The sequence below is a fragment of the Macaca thibetana genome, chromosome 6 (assembly GCF_024542745.1).
Source record: "Macaca thibetana thibetana isolate TM-01 chromosome 6, ASM2454274v1, whole genome shotgun sequence".
In the NCBI taxonomy this organism is placed as follows: Eukaryota; Metazoa; Chordata; class Mammalia; order Primates; family Cercopithecidae; genus Macaca; species Macaca thibetana.
The window spans coordinates 106,466,080-106,490,153 of NC_065583.1; the positions used below are offsets into that span (position 1 = coordinate 106,466,080).

Genomic DNA, 24,074 nt, shown 5'->3' on the forward strand with positions numbered 1-24,074 from the left:
TTTGAGAACCATCTTTAAGAGATGAGGCAAGGCCCGGTTTCTTCACAGTGGAACACCACCCCACACCCAACTACCCACTTGTCGGGATCTAACTTGGACTGGTCAGAGGCTCCAAAGTCAAATTCCCTCATCTCCTGCATGGATTTTATATGCCTGGCTGCTGGTGCTCCGAGGGTGCAGCAGGAGGAGGAGGATGAAATCTCTTCATTTGGTATGTAGACTTTCACCCAGTTTCAATAGGGTGTCTCAGGCCTGGCTTGGATCCCTAAGTCTTCTCTGATTTGGTTTGTCCACAGAGTGAACCTCCAGTCTCCTGCCAGGATTGGGGAGAGGGCATCATCTGTTGTATAGGTCAAGGAGGAAATCTGGGAGTCTTGCTGCTCCCATTTATTTAAGCTGTCTTGTTTTCAGCCCTTCTCTGCACCCCTGCTTTCAGAGTCCCGGGTTCTGCCATGTTTGGCAGAGTGAGTTACCTTCTTGCTGCCTTCTCCTACGGCAGGCTTGGGGTTCTGTTTCCTTTGGTTTGATAAATCAGTCTGACATGCACATTCTTCTCTTTCCAGCTCCCAATTTTTTTTTCTGTTGATTTTTTTTTGTCTCAGTTGTCTCCATTTCCAATCCCTTAGAACTTGCGGTTTGCCTTCTTTCCCCCTTTACTATCACTTTAGTGGGATTTCATGAGAAAATGGAGATACAAGTAAGTGTCTAATCTGCCACATTTAACCAGAAATTTTCCAGAGCCTTTTTAAAAAATCAGAGCACTTAATAATTATGTTAAAAGAGAAACATTTGACAAATTACATTTAGTAGAGTTTAATTGGGCAAAACATGAATCAGGCAGTTCTCAGCACCAGAACAGTTTCAGAGAAACTGGGGCTCCGACGGAGTTTAATACTCTGTTCGAATAACACTTATAAACAGAAACAGAAATGCGATGTACAGGAAATGGAAGTGAGGTACTGAAGCATGGCTGCTGTGATTGGCCAAGACTCAGCTAGCTGTTACAAAAGCATACTCCTAAGCTGGGTTTTCAGTTTATTACATACTAAGTTTGGTTGCAGTTGTTATGTAAGGACTCAAATATGCCAGTATGGTGGCTTTTCTCAGGCCAAATTTAGTTTAACAATGGTAATCACTTTTAGCTCAGTTACCTTCACAGGAATGCAGAATGAGAGCTGTGCTGGTCTCCGGGATATAAGAGTACAATTACAGCAGACAATAATGGTTTTCCTGCTCATATTTCACAATTTTAATTCTCTAAATAAAATGAAATTGGATTGCAGAACTCCAAATCTAGTGCTTTTAGAATTGATTGCAAAGATTATTTTTTATATATATATATATATAAAGATAGTATTTTGTTAGTAAGAGTTAAACCTGCCTCATTAATACTCATGTGTTTTGTTCTTCCATAATGCTTCTAGTGGTAGCAATCCTACTATGTTGTATTGACCAGAAAAAAAAAAAAAAAAGAATATGTAACTTTCTGTCTTCTCATTAGGAAGTCATAGTAGGCCTGTCGTTTCCTGGATGTCAGAAGCGTGTCTGTACTGGTTCACTCTCAATACTCTTCCCTTGGGTTTTTAACCTTACGTTTGAACCAAGGGAAAAGCTGTTGGTCATTGAAGCCATGGACTTCACACCACAAAGCTACTGGCAAAGCAGTGGATTAAGCACGTACCCGGGATGGAGACCACCTGGGTTCTAGCCTGGGCATTGCCACTCTCTAACCTGATGACCCTGGGCAAGACAGGCCCCCTCTCTGGCCTTCTGGGTTTTGTAGAATAAAGGGGTGATTTGGATAACATCTCTGGATCTTTCTAGCTTGACAAATGTTGTCTATACCAATTCTTACTGAAAATAAATGTCCCCAGAAGGATATAGAAACGTAACCTGCTTTTATAGGGAAATGACCCAGAAGGGCTGGGCTGGGCCTAGCTCTACCTTCACCACCTCTTTCACTGGTGGTGTCCTGAGGGTAGTGATCACTTCTGGCATTTCAATGCTTATATAGAATTGGCCCAAATGTTGCTCCCTCTTCTCAGGTATCCCAGCCTGGGGCTAAAAGTATGTCTTTGTGCTTTTATGCCAGGTTCCAATCCCTGTCAGTTATGGTTTGTGGGTTTATTTCAAACAAAACAAATATAATGATTATATTTGGGCTTGAGGTCATTTTGGGGTTCTGAGATACTCCCCACTCATAACTAAGGCAAGGTCTGGAGCTAGAGGAAATAAACAGCCTTATAGACAAATTACGTGAAGCTGTGCAGATGAGCGGGCACCTGCCTGGCCCGGTTGGTTGTAATGTGCCGGGCATGCACTATATGAAACGGGCCACTTGCAGGGTATTATGGGTTGAATTATATCCCCCAAAAAAGCAATCTTGAAATCCTGACCCCATGTGACCTTATTTGGAAATAGAGTAATTGGATGTAATGAATTATGATGAGGTCCTGCTGGAGTAGTGTGAACTTTTAATCCAATATGACTGGTGTCTTTATAAGAAGATGTTGAGAAAATACAAGAGAAGGAGACACTGTGAAGATGGAAATAGAGACTAGAGTGATGTGGCTGTAAGCCAAGGAATGCCAAGGACTGCTGGCCACCACCAGAAGCTAGGAAGAGGCAGGGGAGGAGTCTATCCAGAGTCTCAGAGGGAGCATGGCCTTGTGAACACCTTGATTTTTGAGACTCTTAGCCTCCAGAGCTGTGACAGAATGTGTCCCTGTTGTCTTCAACTACCCAGTTTGGGTGGCTTACTTTATTATGGCAGCCGTATGAAACTAATACGTAGCCAAGGTCAAGTCACCTTTGGCCATCACTAGCTATCATTCCAATTAAAAAGGCATCAAAGAAATGTTTAAACCTGGTAAGCTTTGAATATAATCAAATGATCATCAATATTTAAACCCTCAAGGTAGCCAATGAATGAAATGAAAAATTTTATACTTTCCAAGATGAATCCCTGCCATCGACCCATCTATATTTAAAACATTGGACTTTGCTTCTTGGGTCTTATTGACATTCTGTCAACAAATGATTAAGTATGTATCAAGTGCCAAGAACTGTGCTAGGTGCTAGAGATACAGATATCAATAGGGAACAATATGTACCCCACTCCCTCCCAGAGTTCACATTCTTGTGAGAAACACGGACATTAAATATACTATTTCAAATAATAAATTGAAAGATTACATCCATGGAAAGGACCACAGTAGACAAGTTCAAGATGCCATGTCTGCACGTGATGGGAAATCTGACTGGCAGTGTAAATGTTAACCCCTGCTTTCCAAAAAGCCTCACTAAGCCAGTCTGATTTGTAGTCTTTGCTCAAATACTCCCACCATGGCTGATGTCAAGCTCTCCTGCCACCACAGCAGGGTTAGCTAGCACAGGATGCACACACAGTAGCAGGCCGCTCCATTCTATTTCCACCACACATTCCATTCTATTTCCATTGTGACCTCAGGAGCATAAATGTAGAATGTAATAAAATAATTAGAACATGAAAAGTTTTGAGTGTTTATTGCATTTGTTTTTATTATAACTTAATTGTAAATATATGCCACTTAATTTATAATGCAATATTTAACAATCGGCTTGCAAAATTCCACCTTTTGCCAGCTGGGAATAAGTTTGGAGCAGAGGGTTAAGGAAGGCTTTCCTGTGGAGGTGACACTTAAAATGATGAATGTATTAGAATTAGTGAAGTAGAGAAGAGAGGAAGACGACCATTGCAGGCAGGGACCATAGCAAGTGAGAAGTTCCTGGGATTTAAGAGAGCCTGGTATACCTGAGAAACTGAAGGCAGAAAAGGTGAGGAAAAATAAGGAAAAATGAGGCCAAAAGGAGGTCGGGGACCAAATCATGCATAGCCTTGTAGTCCATAGCGAGGATTTTGAACTTTATCTTAAATACAGTGGGAAACTATTGAAGGTGTGAAGCAAGGGATCATTATCAGATTTAGGTATTTAAAATATCCTTGTGCTCTGTCCATGGAATAAAACACTCAAAAGTAGATGTAAGATACTTAGAGCACAAGCACCAGAAGAAAAAGATGAATTGGACTTCAACAAAGTGGAAAACTTTTATACATTGTTGGGGCTCAAAAACCGATACCCCAAAGTATGGCGCTTTGACCTGCTGAACTGAGCAAGAAGCCTCAAGGTCTCTCTGACCTTCCCCCTGCCTCCTGCCTCTCGATCCTTCATCTCTCCCTAAGCTCAGGATGAAGTTCTCTAAGTTCTCAAATCTGCCTAAAGCCTGGACTCACCAAGGAAGAAAGCAATTGCTCTTTCATTCAGGCCGCCAACATGCCATCCAGACTGAGGAAGACCTGGCAACTTCGGGGCCACGTGAGCCACGGCCACGGCCGCACAGGGAAGCACCAGAAGCACCCCAGAGGCCATGGTAATGCTGGTGGTCTGCATCACCACAGGCTCAGCTTCGACAAATACCAGCCAGGCTACTTTGGGAAAGTCGGTATGAGGCATTACCACTTAAAGAGGAGCCAGAGCTTCTGCCCACCTGTCAACCTTGACAAACTGTGGACTTTGGTGAGTGAGCAGACACGGGGGAATGCTGCTAAAAACTAGACAGGGGCTGCTCCCATCATTGATGTGGTGCGATCGGGCTACTGCAAAGTTCTGGGAAAGGAAAAGCTCCCAAAGCAGCCTGTCATCGTGAAGGCCAAATTCTTCAGCAGAAGAGCTGAGGAGATTTAAGGTAGTCGGGGGTCCTGTGTCCTGGTGGCTTTAAGCCACATGGAGGGGGAGGTTCATTAAATGCTAACTACTTTTAAAAAAAGAAGAAGAAGAAGAGAGTAATTACTTCCGGTCCCTTCCTTGAGTTTTCATTAACTGAACTCACGTCGCAGAAAGACTGAAATCTGTTAACACACCTGGACAGACTTTTGTCACAAACCATTGTCGGCTCTGTGGGTTCAGCAGACTTTGTCCTTCAGACAGACTTTGTTCTTCAAGCCCATTGAATTCCCCTAAAAATCCGTTACTATCCCCACTAAAATTATCCACGATTCTTTGTCTCCCTTCCCCACTAAGAAGAAGAGAATGTAACTATCCGTGCCCCATTGTGGAGTTGGGCAATCATTCTATGGTTTTTTCCCATGCAGGCTAATAAGTTTGCATATCATTTTCCCTTATTAATCTGCCTTTTTTCAGGTGATTTTTCAGCAGACCTTCAGAGGGCAAAGGGGAAATTTTCCCTTGGCCCCTGTAGCATCAAAGGATACTACCAAGAGACTGAAAAGACAATTCACAGAACAGAGAAAATATTCACCAAATCACACATCTGATAAGGGTCTAATATCCAGAATATATAAAGGACGCTTACAACTAAAAACCAAACAATTCCATTTTAAATGTGCAGGTGGAGGCTGGACGTGGTGGCTCACACCTGTAATCCTCAGCCTTGGGAGGCTGAGGTGGGCGGATCACTTGAGGTCAGGAGTTCAAGACCAGCCTGGCCAACATGGTAAAACGCTGTCTCTACTAAAAATACAAAAATTAGCCAGGCATGGTGGCATACGCCTGTAATCACAACTACTTGGGAGGCTTAGGCAGGAGAGTTGCTTGAACCTGGGAGGTGGAGGTTGCAGTGAGCCAGGATCATGCCACTGCTCTCCAGCCTGGGTGACAGAGTGAGGTGCCATTTTTTTAAAAAGTAAGTAAAATGTGCAGCTGGGTGTGGTGGCTCATACCTGCAATCCCAGCATTTTGAGAGGCTGAGGCAGGAGGATTGTTGAGGCCAGAAGTTCAAGACAGGCCTGGGCAAAAGAGTTAGACCCGATCTCTACAAAAAATTTAAAAATTAGCTGTGCGTGGTGGCATTCACTTGTAGCCCTACCGACTTGGGAAGCTGAGGTGGGAGGATCACTTGAGCCCAGGAGGTTGAGGCTGCAATGAGCTATGATCATACCACTACACTCCAACCTGGGTGACAGAGCCCTGTCTCAAAAAACTAAAAATAAATAAAAATGGACAAAGGGCTCGAATAGACTTTCCTCCAAAGAAAAAGTGTATACAGTGGCCAACAAAGGAAATGATAAGATGCTGAACATCATGGGTCAGGAGGGAAATATAACTTAGAACCACAGTGAGATACCACTTCACGCCCACTAGGGTGACTATAATTAAAAACAATACCAGAAAATAATAAGTGTAGTGAGGATGCAGAAAAATTGGAACCCTCATACGTTGCTGGTGGAAATGTAAAATTATGTAGCTGCTGTGGAAAATTGTTGATTGTTCTTCAATAAGTTAAACACAGATTACCACATGACCCAGCAATTCCTCTCAAGTATATAACCCTGAAAATTTAAAAGAGATGGTCAAACAAAAACATATACACAAATGCTCGTAGCAACATTATTCACAATAGCTAAAAGATAGAAACAACCCAAATGTCCCTCAACTGATGAATACATAAGCAAAATGTGGTATATCCATACAATGGAATATTATTTGGCCACAAAAAGAATAGTACTGATACATGCTACAACATGGATGAACCTTGCAAACATCCTGAATGAAAGAAGTTAGACACAAATGCCACATATTATATGGTTTCATTTTTATGAAATATCCAGAATAGGCAAATCTAGAGACACAAAGCAAATTAGTGCCTTGAGCTGGAGGAAGGGAGGAATAGGAAGTGCTGCTTAATGAATATGGGACTTTCTTTTGGGGTGATGAAAAGATTCTAGAACTAGATAATGATGATGTTTGCATGACATTGTGAATGTGTTAAACGCCACTGAACTGTATACTTCAAAATGGTTAAAATGACCAAGTGTGGCAGCTCACGCCTGTAATCCCATCTCGACAAAAAATAAAATAAAGATTAAAAAGATTGGGAGGCTGAGGCAGGAGAGTCACTTGAACCCGGGAGGCAGAGGTTGCAGTGAGCCGAGATTGTGCCGCTGCACTCCACCCTGAGTGACAGAGTAACACCCTGTCTCAAGAAAAAAAAAGAATTTAATAAGATGGTTAAAATGGTAAATTGTATGTGTATTGTGCCACAGTTTCTTTTTAAGTTTTTTTTTTTTTTTTTTATAAAAGTTTATTCTTAAATGTACAACAGCTCCAAGACAACACTTAATTCCAGCTTTAGGTGGCAAAAGATGTTATGGCAGGGAATATAGACGTTTAAATAAGGATGAAATAAAGGGTACAGCTTACTTTTTGCCAGATTTCTTAATTCCACCTGTGGCCAAGGGCCCCTTCCCCACGGCCTTTGCTTTTAGCTCCTCGAGTTTCTTCTGCTCCTCTTTTTGTTTCTGCTTGAAAGCCTTATCTTCCTCGTCCATCTCCTTGGCCTGCTTTTTAGGCTGTTTCAGTGGCTTCTTCTTGCCACATTCGCGGCCAGACATGGTGCCTGCCGCCCCTTCCCCCGTGCCACAATTTTAAAAAAAATGAATGCAAGGAGCCTGCGAGGAGATATTTGGTAGGCAGAATTGTGGAGACTGGGAGTGAGAAGAGTCAGTCAGTGGTATCCACCAAGTTTCTGACAATAGCAACACATGGGTGGCGATGCTATTTATCAAAATTGGAAATTCCAAAGGTAGAAATGGAAAGACCTAGACTTCCTTTTTGGGCATGTTGTGACTGAATTGCCCGAGAAGCATCTTAGCAGAATTTCAGGAGGCAGTCGGCTACCTGCTATGTCTTCCTCATGCTTGTGACCTCATATTTCCAGATGGCTGCTGCGTTTCTAGGCTTCCTGTCCCTGTGCCATCAGAAAAGAAGGTGTGAGGGAGGAGTGCAGGAGGGCAAGAGAAAAATGTCTTCCCAGAAACTCAGCGTATGTCTCAGTGGTCAGGTGAGTGTCCCCTGGCCACCCTTTGCTGCAGGGAATGGGGTGGGGGAGTAATTTTACTCAGCACCATCCAAGGTAAATAAAGCTGGACACTAAAGTGGTAAGGACAGCTTTTAGCCCATAATATTACAATTGTAGTAGGGAAGAGGGTCCAGTGTGAACTGAACTCAACTCTGATTTGCACAGAAGTAGTGGGTATTTTAAAGGGAGAATGGGCCTGGTGCTGTGGTTCACACCTGTAATCCCAGCACTTTGGGAGGTGCAGGCAGGAGGAGTTGAGACCTTGTCACTACAAAAAAAATAATAATAATAAATTATCCAGGTGTGATGGCACATGGCTGTGGGCAACAAAATGAGACCCTGTCTCGATAAAAAATAAAGGGAAAGTGAGGCAGCAGGGAGGGTCTGAGTGGGGCTCAGTAGAATTAGGGTGAAAAATTACAAGGGTTGGTCAGTGTAAATGCCCATGAGGCAGCTGCATCTGCCACCTGGCATTTATCAAAGTTAGGATGCCACACAGGCTGGGAGACAGAGGCCCCTTCCTTCCTGACGATCATCATTGTAAAGGGATTACCTTCACATGCTTGAGGAAGACACCCCTGAGTTGCAGGTGATACCCAGACATCTCAAAGGGGCAGCGAGAGGATCCTCAATTGTAAGCCCTTTGTAGTAAATGCTCTGAAAGTGGTGGGGCTTATCCTCAGGGGTTGGCAAAAAACAAATAGTGAATTCTCCTCGAAGCCTTTTCTTTTCTCAGGCAGGTACTTTAAGGGGGCCTAGGGTCATCCTAGGGGTGCAGCCTGGAGCTGTTAGAAATGACCCTAGTGTCTGGTCAAGTCTTTTAATATGGAGGGTATGTTCCATTCTCCATAATGGGATTATTACGCATTATATGCCTGTATCAAAATATCTCATGTACTCCATAATATATGCACCAAGGTAAGTGCATAAGTATATGCACCTACTATGCATTAAACATAAAAATACATCTTGCAGTCAAAGATTTTTAAAAAATACATCGCCGGGCACGGTGGCTCACACCTGTAATCCCAGCACTTTGAGAGGCCAAGGCCAGCAGATCACAAGACCATCGTGATCCAGAAGCCAGGAGATCAAGACTATCCTGGCTAACACAGTGAAACCCCATCTCTACTAAAATACAAAAAAAAATTAGCGGGGCATGGTGGCAGGCGCCTGTAATCCCAGCTACTTGGGAGGCTGAGGTGGGAGAATGGCGTGAACCCAGGAGGCGGAGCTTGCAGTGAGCCGAGATCGCTCCACTGCACTCCAGCCTGGGCGGCAGAGCAAGACTCTAAAAAATATATATTTTATATATATATATTTATATATAATTATTTATATATATTTACATATATTATACATATTATTTATATATAATATATATTATTTATATATATAACTCTCTACCTATATTATAGTCCATATAAATATATGTATATGTGTATATATATATAGAGAGAGAGAGAGAGACAGAGTGTGTGTGTGTGAGTGAGTTTTCCAGGTGCAGTGGCTTACACCTGTAATCCCAGCACTTTGGGAGGCTGAAGTGGACAGATTGCTTTGAGCTCAGGAGTTTGAGACCAACCTGGGCAACATGGTGAAACCTTATCTCTCAAAAAAATATAAAAATTAGCTGGGTGTTGGTGGCTCAAGCCTGTATTCCCAGCTTCTCAGGAGGCTGAGGCTGGAGGACCACTTGAGCCTGGGAAGCGGAGGTTGCAGTGAGCTGAAATTGAGCATCTGTATTCCAGCCTAGATGACAGAGTGAGACCCTGTCTCAAATATAAAATACATATATATATGGAGGGTAAAGGGTGGAAATCATTTGCGCCAAGAGTCTGTCATTCTTATAGGCCAAGGCTGAGGCCTAACCAAGAAGAGGGCTCAGAGAGGCCTGGCTAGAGTTTGACCAGGGAAAGGATTTTTGTCAGGTTGTGCCACTGCCACTCCTAAACAAAACTGTTTCTGCTTTATGAAGAAGAAGCTGGAATGGATATCAGAGAGGCAAATATCAGCATCTTTCTTACCGTGTAATTAATGTTGTGAACAATTTCAGCAGAATTTGGACAGGAAATCTTGAAAATAATATCAGGTGGAGATGGAATATCTTCTTGTCTGAGGCTGAGTGATTTCAATTCCTTTCATCTTTCCTCATTGTTCGTTCATATTTGTCAAAAATGTAGTCATTTCAATAACTTTTCCCCAAGTCACTTTCACTTTCCAGCATCCCCTGTGAGCTCAGATTTGGAGTCACCTTTCTTGTAAAGGAAGGATAGTAAGGTAGGTGTGTAAGGTTCTGTAAGGTATGTGTGTTGGTGCTGTGCTCTAGGAAAGCAAAGTGAAATAACCACACAGGTGAGAGACTGAGAAAGACAAGAAACACCTGAGTAATGTAGTTCCTTTAAAATCATCAGGCCCAGCAAAGCATAGGAATGAGGCATCAGTCATGCGCCACTTCCCCACCTCGAGCTGAATAATCGTCTCTTGAAACTGCCTGCTGTGTGGACTCTAAACTGAGTGTCGCCACTTAGCAATGCCATACTCTGAACACCATAACTCATACCCTATAGTTTAACAATGTGTATAGCCAATACTGATGAATGTTATTTCTGGGAACCAATGAAAATTCTGAAAAACAACATTTGTAATCACCTCCTCTCCTGATTTGTCTTTTTTTCTTTAAAAACTCATGTCTGCCCTTTGTTCTCTGGAGCACTCCCCAAAGCAACTTGGAAGAGTTTCTCAGTCTTCAATCCCCACCCTTGGCCCAAATAAACTCTCTACTGTTAGGCAGGAATCTAGACCCAACATGGTGGCGTTACCCGGCATAGCAGGCCTTTTGTTAAAGACTCCCTTCACCCTTGTAGACACCCACAGACTCACATGTGTCAGAGTTCTGGTTGGGCAACCACACTCCCCCATGACCTGCAGCTCACCTGCATTTCACAAGTTCGTAAACAGCTGTTTCAGTTAAACAGTTTCCAAAGACCCCTTCCTCGTGACATTGCAGTTTCAAGACCCCCCAGGACTTGTTTTTGCACAACCAACTTCCCCATCGCTCAAGCTATAAAAGGTCCCTACCCTCCTCCCTCAGTTCGACTTCCTCGGCCCGCACTTTTGGACTGAGGAACCTCGCCCGTGAGTCCTAACAAAGGCTATTCTCACTGCCATTTGCCTTGTGTCTTCGTTCCCAGTTTGGCTCCAGCCTCAGTTTACCTTTACATCTACCTATATTAATTTTCCTCAATTTCTTTCTTTAGGTCAATGCTGTGTTCTGACAAAGATTCTTTGCTTGGAGAAATGTTAGGCTCCTAAACCTTTTAGAATCTATCAGTGTACTTCCTTGGAAAATCCAGTTTTAGCAAAGAGCCAAGCTAAGTCAGTTTCACAAGAATCCCCACCAACATCCACCCTTGATATCTGATCAGGTTCCTCATCCTCCACCATCCCCTAGGTGAGGTCTGATCACCCTGGCCTGTCTTCAGCAAGAATCCTGTTAGGCCTGTCTAGTCAGAATCCTCCTTACCCCTGATGTTCCTTCTTAGTAGTTTTCCATGCACTGGTCCCCACCCTCCTCCTTGGCTATAAATGTCCGCTTGCTCATGCTGTATTCAGAATTGAACTCAATCTTTCTCCCCCACTCCAAAACCTCATTGCAGTGGTCACTATACCTATAGCGAGGGCCTCAGTAAAGTCTTCCTTACTGTGCTTTAATAAGAAGAATTGAATAATCTTTTCTTTAGCAGTTCCTAACTTTTGTTTGACACATAGGATATTAATAGCATGTGGAACCAGGAAGGTTTCAGTTACCCATGACTTGGTGATAATAACATTCTTATTCTATCCCAGCTAGAATTTTCATTGTTTGGCCTCTGCTCAAAGATGGGAACATTTAAGGAATAAAACAACCTTTCAGCTCTTCATGTGTAAACCTAACCTAAACCAAATTTAGTTTTCAGTTATAAAAAACATGCCATTTAAAAAATGTCAACCAACACAAAATGACTGAATTTTTACACTTCACTTTTAAAATGTGAACACCCTTAGAAACATCAGGATTGCTATTCCAGGCACACACACATAGAGGAGTGTTTATTTCACAAAGGCGAGTGTTGACTACTAGAAATAAGTCATATATTTGAGAAGCATTAGGGCAAGTAGTGTCTCAAGAGGCCAGTGTTTAATGTTGGCTTTGTGACTAAGAGAAAATATCCCTTTCTCATCTGCACCCCAAGGCTCTGTTGCCTCATTTATAAAACAACAATTCCTCTAGGTAATTCTACTTGTGAGCATTAAATTCCACTCTGTATTTTTTCTCTTTGCTGTTTTAAGGAAGTAAAATTTAGAAATTAAAAATTGAAAAGGCAGACTGCGATATGGCGCACTGGAAAGAGCCCAGCTTTCAGAGTCAGGACATTGGAACACTGCAGCTCTCATCCTGCAGCTCCTAATAGATCTGCTGTGTCAGTCTGGGCAAGTCCCTCCATGCTTCTGAATTTCTGTTTCCTTATCTGTAAAGAAAAGGTCGGGGGAACGGCGGTGGAGTGGGGCAGGCAGGATAGGCTCTGAATGGCTGATCCTCAAGATCTCTTCAAGCTTGAATATTCTGTGACTTTTATTACATAAGCCAAGGCGTTGTATAGATGTAGTGGGAAGTTATGCTTCCAGCTGCAAGTAACAAAAAACTGACTTACTATGGCTTCATTTACTTTTTTTCATAATCAAAAGATTTAGAGATAGGAAGTCCATTGGTTAAGTGGCTCAGCGATGTCAGGGATAGCATCTTTTTTTTCTTCTTTTAAAAATAGCTTTAAAGAGGTATACTTGATATGGAATAAATGCCACATAGCGTGTGCGATTTGATAACTTGACATTTTTATATGCCCATAAAACCAACCCAACAATCAAGATAGTGAACATGTCCATCACCCCCAAAACTTTCTTGCTTCCCCTTTATAATCTCTCCCTCCTATCTCTTCCTGTACTCCTCAGGTGACCATGGACCTGCTTTCTGTCACTGTAGCCTGATTCGAATTTTCTAGAATTTTCTATAGAGTAGTATGTACTCTTTTCTGTCTAGCTTCTTTCACTTAGCATAGTTATTTTTAGATTGATCCATGTTGTAGTGTGTATCTATAGTTTCTTTTTATTACCAAAGAGTATTTCATTTATGGATATATTATGTTTTGTTTATCCATAAATGTTGCCCACTAATTGAAGGTCATTTAGGTTGTTTCCAGTTTTTATTATAAATAAAGTTACTAAGAACATTTGTGTAAAAGTCTATGTATGGCCATGCACAGTGGTTCATGCCTGTAATCTCAGCTCTTTGGTCCAGGATGCAAGGTGGGTGGATCACTTGAGGTCAGGAGTTTGAGACCAATCTGGCCAACATGACGAAACCCTATCTATACTAAAAAATACAAATATTAGCTGGGCGTGGTTGCAGGCACCTGTAGTCCTAGCTACTCAGTAGGCTGAGGCAGGAGAATAGCTTGAACCTGGGAGGCAGAGGTTGCAGTGAGCCGAGATCATGCCAGTCATTCCAGCCTGGGTGACAGAGCGAGACTTTGTCTCCAAATAAACAAAAACAAAAAAATGCTATGTATGAACTACATTTTCTTTCCTCTTCGGTAAACATCTAGGAGTAGGATGCCTGGGTCGTATGATAAATAAATATTGAATTTGTTTTAATAAAACCCCAGATGTTTTCAGTGTGATTCTACCATGTTACTTTCCTACCAGCAGTGTATGAGAGTTCCAGTTCTTGTACATCCTTGCCAGCACTTGGTATGGTGGTTAAAAAAGAAAGCTTTTAGCCATTCTAAAAATTATATACTGTATAATACTCTAAAAGTTATATACTGTATCTCATCATGGATTTTTATTTGTTTGTTTTTGTTGTTTTGGTTTTGGGTTTTTTAAAGACGGAGTCTTGCTCTGTCACCCAGGCTGCAGTGGTGTGATCTCTGCTCACCACAACCTCCGACTCCCAGGTTCAAGCGATTCTCCTGTCTCAGCCTCCCAAGTAGCTGGGACTACATGCATACACCATCATACCTGGATAATTTTTGTATTTTTAGTAGACACGGGGTTTCACCATGTTGGCCAGGCTGGCCTTGAATTGCTAACCTCATGTGATCCGCCCACCTCTGCCTCCCAAAGTGCTGGGATTACAGGCATAAGCCACTGTGCCCAGTGCATTGTGCTTTTAATTTGCATTTCCTAATGATGTTGAGATTCTCTTTATGTGCTTATTTCAGTACATTTTCTCGGTAAGGTGACTGTCCAAAATTTTGCCCACTTCTTTATTGAGTTGTTTGTTTTCCTATTATCAGGTCTTGAGAGTTATATATTATTTTTAATAGATGTATGACTTGCAAATATTATCTCCCAGTATGAGGCTTATCTATTCATTCTCTTGACTGTATCTTTCAAAAACACAGTTTTTAATTTCGATAAAATTCAGTGTATCAATTATTTCTTTTATGCATCATGCTTTTAGAGGTTTATCTAAGAAATCTTTGTGACCCAGAGTTACAAATGTTTTCTATATCTTCAAATGTTTTCTATATCTTCTAGAATTTTGTAGTTTTAGATTTTACATTTATATCTATGATCCATTTTGAATTAAATTTCGTAGATAGTGTGAGGTATGGACAGTCAGGCCTCTGAGCCCAAGCCAAGCCATTGCATCCCCTGTGACTTGCACATATACGCCCAGATGGCCTGAAATAACTGAAGAATCACAAAAGAAGTGAAAATGCCCTGCCCCGCCTTAACTGATAACATTTCACCACAAAAGAAGTGAAAATGGCCGGTCCTTGCCTTAAGCGATGACATTGTCTTGTGAAAGTCATTTTCCTGGCTCAAAGGCTCCCTCACTGAGCACCTTATGACCCCCACTCCTGCCCACCAGAGAACAACACCTCTTTGGTAGAACAACACCCCTTTGACTGTAATTTTCCTTTACCTACCCAAATCCTATAAAACGGCCCCACCCTTATCTCCCTTCACTGACTCTCTTTTCGGACTCAGCCCGCCTGCACCCAGGTGAAATAAACAGCCATGTTGCTCACACAAAGCCTGTTTGGTGGTCTCTTCACGTGGACGCGCATGCCATGGACCAGATTTCATTTTTTTTTTTTTTCCTACATGGATATACAATCTATCATTCTAGCATCTAGTTTATTTAGAAAACTATCATTCTCCACTGAATTGCTTTGCTTTTGCAATTTTGTGAAAAATCAGTTGTCAATATATGTGTGAGTTTATTTCTGGTCTCTCTGTCCTATTTATTTGTCTAGCTTTGTCAGTATTATCACTCTGTCTTGGTTATTGTAGTGAAAGGAATGAGGCACATCCCCCATATATCTCCCAACTTCCTGAGTCCAGCACAAACACATTCCTCCATATTTCTTTCAAACTTCAGAAAAACATTACCTGGGAGATCTCCGATAAGGAATGCTAAATGTATAATGTTAACCAATTGTAATGCTGTAACCAAGAGAATTACCTTGTTCCCTGTAACTTTACATATCCTGTTTACATCGGGCTATAAAAAGCAAGCACTCGCATTGTTCGAGGCCCTCCTGTATGCTGTGGAATGGAGGGACCAAGTTCGAACTTGCAGTAAAGATCCTTGCCGCTTGGCTTTGACTCTGGACTCTGGTGGTCTTCTTTGGGGAACAAACGGTCTGGGCATAACATCTGGGGGCTCGTCCGGGATTCCCCAAGCCCACCAGACCCCTAGTCAAGGGATCTACTAGGATCGATCTACTGATAGGTGAGCCGGCTCGTCTCCGTTTGTCTGTCTGTGTCTGTTCTGAATCTGAATCTGTGACTCGCGAGGTCTGAAACTGAAGCTGGCGCAGTCCTGGCGGACGTGCTATAGGACAGCCAGTGGAGACCAGTGGGAGACGTCCCCTGGCTCTCGTCTGATCTAGATTGCAATATGAGCTGCCGAGCAGCTAACTCTGACCCGGGCTTCCGGTGTGCGCTTGCGATCTGGGCTGCCGGAGCGTGATCGCAATCCGAGCAGCTAACTCTGACCCGGGCTACCGGTGTGCGCTTGCGATCTGGGCTGCCGGAGCGCGATCGCGATCCGAGCAGCTAACTCTGACCCAGGCTTCCGGTGCGCGCTTGTGATCTGTGCTTCCGGTGCGCGCTTGCGATCTGGGCTGCCCGAGCGCCATCGCGATCCCAGCAGCTAACTCTGACCCGGGCTTCCAGTGCGCGCTTGTGATCTGGGCTGCCGGAGCGCGATCGCGATCCGAGCAGCTAACTCTGACCCGGGCTTCCGGTGCGCGCTTGCGATCTGTGCTTCCGGTGCGCGCTTGCGATCTGTGCTACCGGAGCCGCTTGCGATCTGGGCTTCCGGTGCGCGCTTGCGATCTGTGCTTCCGGTGTGCGCTTGCGATCTGTGCTACCGGAGCCGCTTGCGATCTGGGCTTCCGGTGCGCGCTTGAGATCTGCGCTTCCGGTGTGCGCTTGCGATCTGTGCTACCGGAGCCGCTTGCGATCTGTGCTTCCGGTGTGCCCTTGCGATCTGTGCTACCGGAGCCGCTTGCGATCTGTGCTACCAGAGCCGCTTGCGATCTGTGCTACCAGAGCCGCTTGCGATCTGCGCTTCCGGTGCGCACTTGCGATCTGTGCTACCGGAGCCGCTTGTGATCTGTGCTACCGGAGCCACTTGCGATCTGTGCTACCGGAGCCGCTTGCGATCTGTGCTGCGGGGGATCGCTAGCGCGTTTGCGATCTGGGCAGCAGCTGTCTCTGACCCGGGCTGCCGGGGCGCGCTTGCGACTAGATATCATTAATAAGTCAGATCAGATTTCCTTTACAGGGATTCTAACCCACATTCCTTTACAGGAAGAGACTACAAATTATTACAGGATAGGTAATACCCAGAGCACTCCTCTATCTCTCCTTACAAGTATTTTCAAAGAAGTAAGAGCAAGGGGCCATGATCTTGGTATAGAAATCAGGAAAAGAAAGCTAATTACTCTGTGCCGCTCCGAATGGCCTGCCTTTGATGTGGGGTGGCCACCCGAAGGGACGTTCCGACTTGCTGTCATCACTAAAGTCCAATATTTTCCCACCTGGGCGTGCAGGCCACTTAGATCAAATCCCATATATCCTCATATGGCAGGACCTTGTTGAGAACCCGCCTCCTTGGCTGTCCCCTTTCCAATTAGCCCCTGAACCCTGTAAGGCACTGGTTGCTCGACCACTAAAATCCAAGCAACCAACTGCCCCCCCCATCCTGTTCTACCTGATAGCAGGGACCCACTGTTCACAGAACCCCCTCCATACCCCTCCGGGCCCCAGGCCCCAGCCCCCGGGGCTAAGCTGCGGGAGGGAGCAGGCGGACGGGAGGCGGCCGGCACACACGGGCCTGCTGAAAGGGAAAGTAACTTTGAAGGGGCCGTGGGGCGGACACGAGGGCACACTTCGCGGGCTAGCCCCCCCCCAGCCGCCTGACTCCACAGTGGCTTTACGCCTTCGGGAAATAGGACCCCTAGATGACACAGGAATCCCCAGGCTCCAGTACTGGCCATTCTCCACCAGTGATCTCTATAACTGGAAGACTCAGAGTGCTCGGTTTTCAGACAACCCCAAAGATTTACTGGCTTTACTGGATAGTGTCATGTTCACCCACCAGCCCACTTGGGATGATTGTCAGCAGCTCCTCCGAATCTTGTTCACAATGGAGGAGTGAAAAAGAATACAGATAGAAGCTAGAAAGCTGGCCCCGGGGGACGACGGTCAACCGACTGCCAACCCCGACCTCATAAATGCGACTTTTCCTCTGACCAGGCTGGCGTGGGACTACAACACGGCAGAAGGTAGGGGACGGCTACGCCTTTATCGCCAGACTCTAATGGCGGGTCTCCGGGCAGCTGCTCGCAAGCCCACTAATTTGGCTAAAGTATACTCTGTTCTGCAGGGAAAGACAGAGAGCCCAGCTACCTACTTAGAAAGATTAATGGAAGCTTTTAGACAGTACACCCCCATAGACCCAGAGGTTCCAGGAAGTCAGGCAACTGTTGTAATGTCCCGGAAGCAGACTTTTCTGCAGATCCCCAGGCCACAATCCACCTGACAAGTGAGGGAATTGCTGGGATCAGCGGGATTTTATAGACTATGGATACCTGGGTTCGCAGAACTGGCTAAACCCTTGTATCAGGCAGCACGGGGGCAACAGCCATTTAATTGGACAGACGAAGCCGAGTCGGCTATCCAACAGATCAAAACCGCCCTACTCTCTGCGCCTGCACTGGGACTACCTGATGTCACCAAGCCCTTCCACTTATACGTGGACGAGAGTAAGGGTGTCACCAAGGCGGTAATAACTCAGAACTTAGGCCCCTGGCAGAGGCCGGTTGCCTACCTGTCAAAGAAGTTAGACCCAGTGGCTGCTGGGTGGCCCCCTTGTCTCCGAATGATTGCGGCCACGGCTCTGTTGGTACAAGATGCTGATAAACTTGTCATAAGTCAAGAATTGCGGGTCGTTGCCCCACATGCCATCAAAGGTGTACTCAAACAGCCACCTAATCGATGGATAAGTAACGCCCGGCTCACCCACTACCAAGGACTATTACTAAATCCTATCAGGATAACCTTCCTGCCCCCAACAACCTTAAACCCTGCCTCACTGCTGCCCAACCCTGACCTGGACGCGCCACTCCATGATTGCACAGAGATACTAGCTCAGGTGCACGGAGTTCGAGAGGACCTGCAGGGCTGCCCACTCCCTGACGCTGATCTCGTCTGGTTCACTGATGGGAGCAGCTTCATGCATCAAGGCCAGAGATACGCTGAAGCGGCAGTGACTTCAGAGACTGAGGTAATCTGGGCGGAACCCCTGCCCCCCGGGACATCGGCCCAGAAGGCCGAGCTGATGGCGCTCACCCAAGCTCTTACCTTAGGGGCAGGGAAGAAGCTGACAGTATATACAGACAGCCGATATGCTTTTGCTACGGCGCACATACATGGAGCCATTTACAGGGAGTGAGGGTTACTAATGGCTGAAGGAAAAGAGATAAAAAAACAAGCAAGAGATCCTAGCCCTGTTAACAGCGCTATGGAAGCCAGAAAAGTTAGCCATTGTGCATTGCTCAGGGCATCAGAAACCAACCACTCCAACTGCTCAAGGCAACTTTCTGGCAGACCAAACTGCAAGAAATGTGGCAAAGGCTCCCAGCCAACTCCTTGCACTCCAGCTCCCTGACCTGGGCCCCCAGGACTTGCCATATTTCCCTGATTATTCAGAACAAGATCTCCAGTGGATTGACAAGCTTCCCCTGAAACAGATCCAGAATGGGTGATGGACTGATACTAATGACCAAACCATCCTACCAGAAAAATTAGGACAAGTGTTAGAACACATCCACCGAACCACCCACCTGGGTGCTCGGCAGATGATAGACCTGATCAGACGCTCTAAGCTCAAATTCAGACATACAGCCGAGACGGCCAGCAGCATCGTGACAAGTTGCAAAGTCTGCCAGCTTAACAACGCCTACCCCCAGTCCCAGGCTGCAGCGGGAACAAGGCTTAGGGGAACCAGGCCCGGTATCTACTGGGAAGTAGATTTTACTAAAATAAAGCCAGGAAAGTATGGGTATCGGTACTTACTTGTCTTTGTAGATACTTTTTCAGGGTGGACTGAAGCATTTCCAACCAAAAGAGAAACTGCTCAGGTTATAGTAAAGAAAATTCTGGACGATATCCTCCCCAGGTATGGCTTCCCCGTCCAGATAGGGTCAGATAATAGGCCGGCCTTCGTCGCTAAGGTAAGTCAGGATTTGGCTTCCATCCTTGGGGCAAATTGGAAACTACATTGCGCTTACAGGCCCCAGAGTTCAGGACAGGTAGAAAGGATGAATCGGACCTTAAAAGAGACCTTAACTAAATTGGCTATAGAGACTGGCGCTAATTGGGTGGTCCTTCTCCCCTACGCTCTGTTCTGGGCCCGTAATACCCCTTACAGACTAGGCCTTACCCCTTATGAAATCATGTATGGCAGACCCCCACCCCTGGTTCCCAGTCTAAAAGATGATCTGCTCAAATCTGAAACAGAAAATGTCTCTGAACTCTTATTTTCCCTACAAGCCTTGCAGAAAATTCATCAAGAGATCTGGCCCAAGCTGAAAGAGCTATATGAGACCAGTCCCCCACCGACACCCCATCCAGACCAGCCAGGAGACTGGGTCCTGGTTAAGCAACACCGACAAGAGACCCTAGAACCCAGGTGGAAGGGACCACTCCAGGTACTCCTGACCACACCCACCACCCTGAAGGTAAAAGGCATCGCGTCGTGGATCCACTACACCCACGTCAAGCCAGTGGACCCAACCTCTGACCTTCTGGAACCAATCATGGTAGCAGCTGAAGCACCAGCCACGTGGACTGTGGACAGAGCTAAGAACAACCCCTTAAAACTCACCCTGCACCGGCAATATAGCTCACTGCAGACATGCAGTTAGGTAGTCTAGCCCTAACGTTAGCCGCCCTAGTGGCCGCTGGGGAAAACACCAATTCCAGCCTCTGCAGCGTCACTGCAGTGCCCCCTAATATCACCCTAAGGGCTCCGCCGGGCATATTCTTCTGGTGTAATAGGACATTATCTAAGGACCTATCTAGTCCCTCTGTTACCAACCTACTGTGTCTTCCTGTCACATTAGTTCCCCGGTTGACTCTACTAACTGCTGGCGAGTTCCTAAGGTACACCGGTAACTGGACTAGCACTGCTATTCACCCAGTCCCTAGACCGAGACCTGCACGAGCCATATTTCTCCCCCTCATTGCAGGAATCTCCCTCACCGCATCCCTCATTGCGGCCGGGATGGCAGGGAAAGCCCTAGGTCACACCCTCATGGAAAGCAACAAGTTGTACCAACAATTTGCCGTTGCTATGGAGGAGTCAGCTGAGTCCCTTGCATCCCTTCAGCGGCAGCTCACGTCCCTAGCTCAGGTAACCTTGCAGAACCGGAGGGCCCTAGACCTACTCACTGCTGAAAAAGGTGGTACATGTATGTTTCTAAAAGAAGACTGTTGTTTCTACATAAATGAATCAGGGCTTGTAGAACACCGGGTCCAACAGTTACGCAAGTTAAGCACTGAAGTAAAAACACGGGAGTTTGCTTCAGCTGCAGACCAATGGTGGAATTCCTCTATGTTTTCTCTGTTAGCCCCCTTCCTTGGACCCCTGCTAAGTCTACTATTTCTGCTAACCGTAGGACCTTGTGTTAACAGAATTTTGCAGTTTGTCAGAGAAAGGTTTGACACTGTTCAGCTCATGGTCCTCAGAGCCCAATACCAACCTGTAAACGCTGAAACAGAGTCAGACTTATAAGACCCAAGATTGGCTCTAGAGTTACCTGAAAAGAAGGGGGGAATGAAAGGAATGAGGCACATCCCCCATATATCTCCCAACTTCCTGAGTCCAGCACAAACACATTCCTCCATATTTCTTTCAAACTTCAGAAAAACATCACCTGGGAGATCTCCGATAAGGAATGCTAAATGTATAATGTTAACCAATTGTAATGCTGTAACCAAGAGAATTACCTTGTTCCCTGTAACTTTACATATCCTGTTTACATCGGGCTATAAAAAGCAAGCACTCGCATTGTTCGAGGCCCTCCTGTATGCTGTGGAATGGAGGGACCAAGTTCGAACTTGTAGTAAAGATCCTTGCCGCTTGGCTTTGACTCTGGACTCTGGTGGTCTTCTTTGGGGAACAAACGGTCTGGGCATAACAGTAGTTTTATCACAAGTCTTGAAATCCAGGATGTAAGCCCTACATTATTTTTTTCCTAAAGATGTCTAGCTATTCTTGGTCCTTTGCATTACAATGTGAATTTTTTAATTAGCTTGTCAATTTCCACACACAAAAAAAAGCCTCTTGGGATTTTGGTTTGGATTGTATCAAATCTATAGACTGGGGAGGAATGACATTGTAACAATATTAAGTTTTTAGTTTCATGAAAACATTTTACCTGTTCATTTACGTTTTTAAATTTTCTTTCAATAATGTTTACAACATACAGACATAAAGATTTTTTGTTAGATTTATACTTAGGTATTTCATGTATTTTATGCTATTGTAATTTGTATTTTTTAATGTCAATACCTGATAGTTCTGTGCTAGTGAATAGAAATACAATTGATTTTTTAATGTTGTATAAACGTCCTACAACATTGCCAAACTAACTTATTCATTATAGTAGCTTTTTTGTAGATTCCACTGGATTTTCTGCAGTTTATGCTGTCTATGAATAGACAGTTATACTTCTTTCTTGCCAATCTGGATGCTTTGTATTTCTTTCTCTTCCCTGATTGCCCTAAGTAGCACCTTAAGGACAATACTGAGTAGAAGTGTTGAGAACAGTCATCCTTGTCTTGTTCCTGATCTTAGAAGGAAAGCATTCAGTCTTTCATCATTAGGTACATTGTTAAGTACATTTTGGTAACCGCTTTTTATCAGGTTATGGAAGAGTCTCCCTATTTCCAGTTTGCTGAGAGTTAGTATCAGGATTAATGCTGAATTTGTTAAATGCTTTTTCTGCATCTATTGAGATGATCATATGGAGTTGTTGTTTTTTTGTTTGTTTATATGGAGAAATACATTGATAGATTTTTCAATGTGAAACCAACTTTGTATTCCTATTATCCATTTAGAATTTTTGCATCTATATTAATATGGCACATTAGGCTATAGATTTCTTTTCTTATAATATTTTGGTTTAGTTTTCATATGAGTAATAGTGGCCTCGTAGAATGAGTTGGGAAGTATTTTCCTCATTTTCAATTTCTTAGGAAGAGATTGTATAGTATTAGTATTGTTTCTTCCTTAAATGTTTGGTAGAATTTATGAGTGAAGCCATCTGGAACTTGAGTTTTATTTATTGGAACATGTTTAATGACAAATTCAATTTATTTAATCCATATAGGGCTATACAGGTTGTCTATGTCTTTCTGAGTAAACTTTGGCAATTTGTGTAATTCAGGGTCTTTTTTTCCTTTTCATCTCAGCTGTCAATTTTATTGGCATACAATTATTCATAATATTCCATTATCCTTTTAATATTTCTAGAATCTGTATCCTTTTCAAATTTGTAGGATCTACATGTAGAATCATGTAGAAATGATATCACCTATATAATTTCTGACATTGGCAATTTATATCTCCTTCCTTCCTTCCTTCCTTCCTCCCTTCCTTCCTTCCTCCCTTCCTCCCTTCCTCCCTTCCTTCCTTCCTCCCTTCCTCCCTTCCTTCTTTCTTCTTTCTTTTTTTTGAGATGGAGTCTTGCTCTGTCACCCAGACTGGAGTGCAATGGTGTGATCTCGGCTTACTGCAAGCTCTGCCTCCTGGGTTCAAGTGATTCTCCTGCCTTAGCCTCCCCAGTAGCTGGGATTACAGGTACACACCACCACACCCAGCTAATTTTTGTATTTTCAGTGGTCATGGGGTTTCAGTATGTTGGCCAGGCTGGTCTCAAACTCCTGATCTCAGATGATCTGCCCACCTTGGCCCTCCAAAGTGCTGGGATTACAGGCATGAGCCACTGCACCTGGCCTCTTTTTGTTGTTGTTGTTGTTGTTGTTGTTTGTTTTTGAGACAGGGTCTCACTCTGTCACCCAGGATGGAGTGCAGTGGCATGATCACGACTCACTGCAACCTTGACCTCCTGGGCTCAAGAGATCCTCCCACCTCTCAGCCTCCTGAGCAGCTGGGACTACAGGCACTTGCCACCATGCCTGGCTAATTTTTTGTATTTTTTGTAGAGATGGGGTTTTGCCATGTTGCCTAGGCTGGTCTGGAACTCCTGGGCTCAAGCAATCTGCCCACCTCGGCCTCCCAAACTGCTGGGCTACAGGCATGAGCCACTATGCCCAGCCTCTTTTTCTTTTTTTTTTTTTCCTTATAAGATTTTTCAATTATATTGATCTTCCAAAAAGCTGTTTTTTTATTTCATTGATCTTCTCTATTTTTCTTCTGTCTTCTACTTTATTGACTACTATTGTAGTAGCCAAGGGAAAACTCCCCCTTCATCCTCTGAAAGTTCACTGAAAATCAACTGACAAAAGGCACATTAATTGGAGAAAAGACATACAAATTTATTAACGTGTACACAGTAGTCATACAAATATAAGAACTCAAATGGTCAGATGGTTGGCACTTTTATACCATCTTGAGATTACAAAAA

The 24,074-nt window shown here is 44.3% G+C and overlaps 1 protein-coding gene and 2 pseudogenes across 1 annotated transcript; 1 reads left to right on the plus strand and 2 right to left on the minus strand.

Annotated features, from left to right (window-relative positions):
* The first annotated feature begins 4,313 nt into the window (after positions 1-4,313).
* Positions 4,314-4,784, plus strand: LOC126956162 (60S ribosomal protein L27a-like; annotated as a pseudogene).
* Positions 4,785-7,193: 2,409 nt separating this feature from the next.
* LOC126956427 (translation machinery-associated protein 7-like) lies at positions 7,194-7,415 on the minus strand. Its single transcript, XM_050793390.1, has one exon. The coding sequence runs from the start codon at positions 7,388-7,390 to the stop codon at positions 7,196-7,198; it is 195 nt and encodes a 64-aa protein (XP_050649347.1). The 5' UTR covers positions 7,391-7,415; the 3' UTR covers positions 7,194-7,195.
* An 8,651-nt stretch (positions 7,416-16,066) lies between these two features.
* Positions 16,067-24,074, minus strand: part of LOC126956163 (zinc finger protein 701-like) — a 68,659-nt pseudogene continuing 60,651 nt past the window's right edge.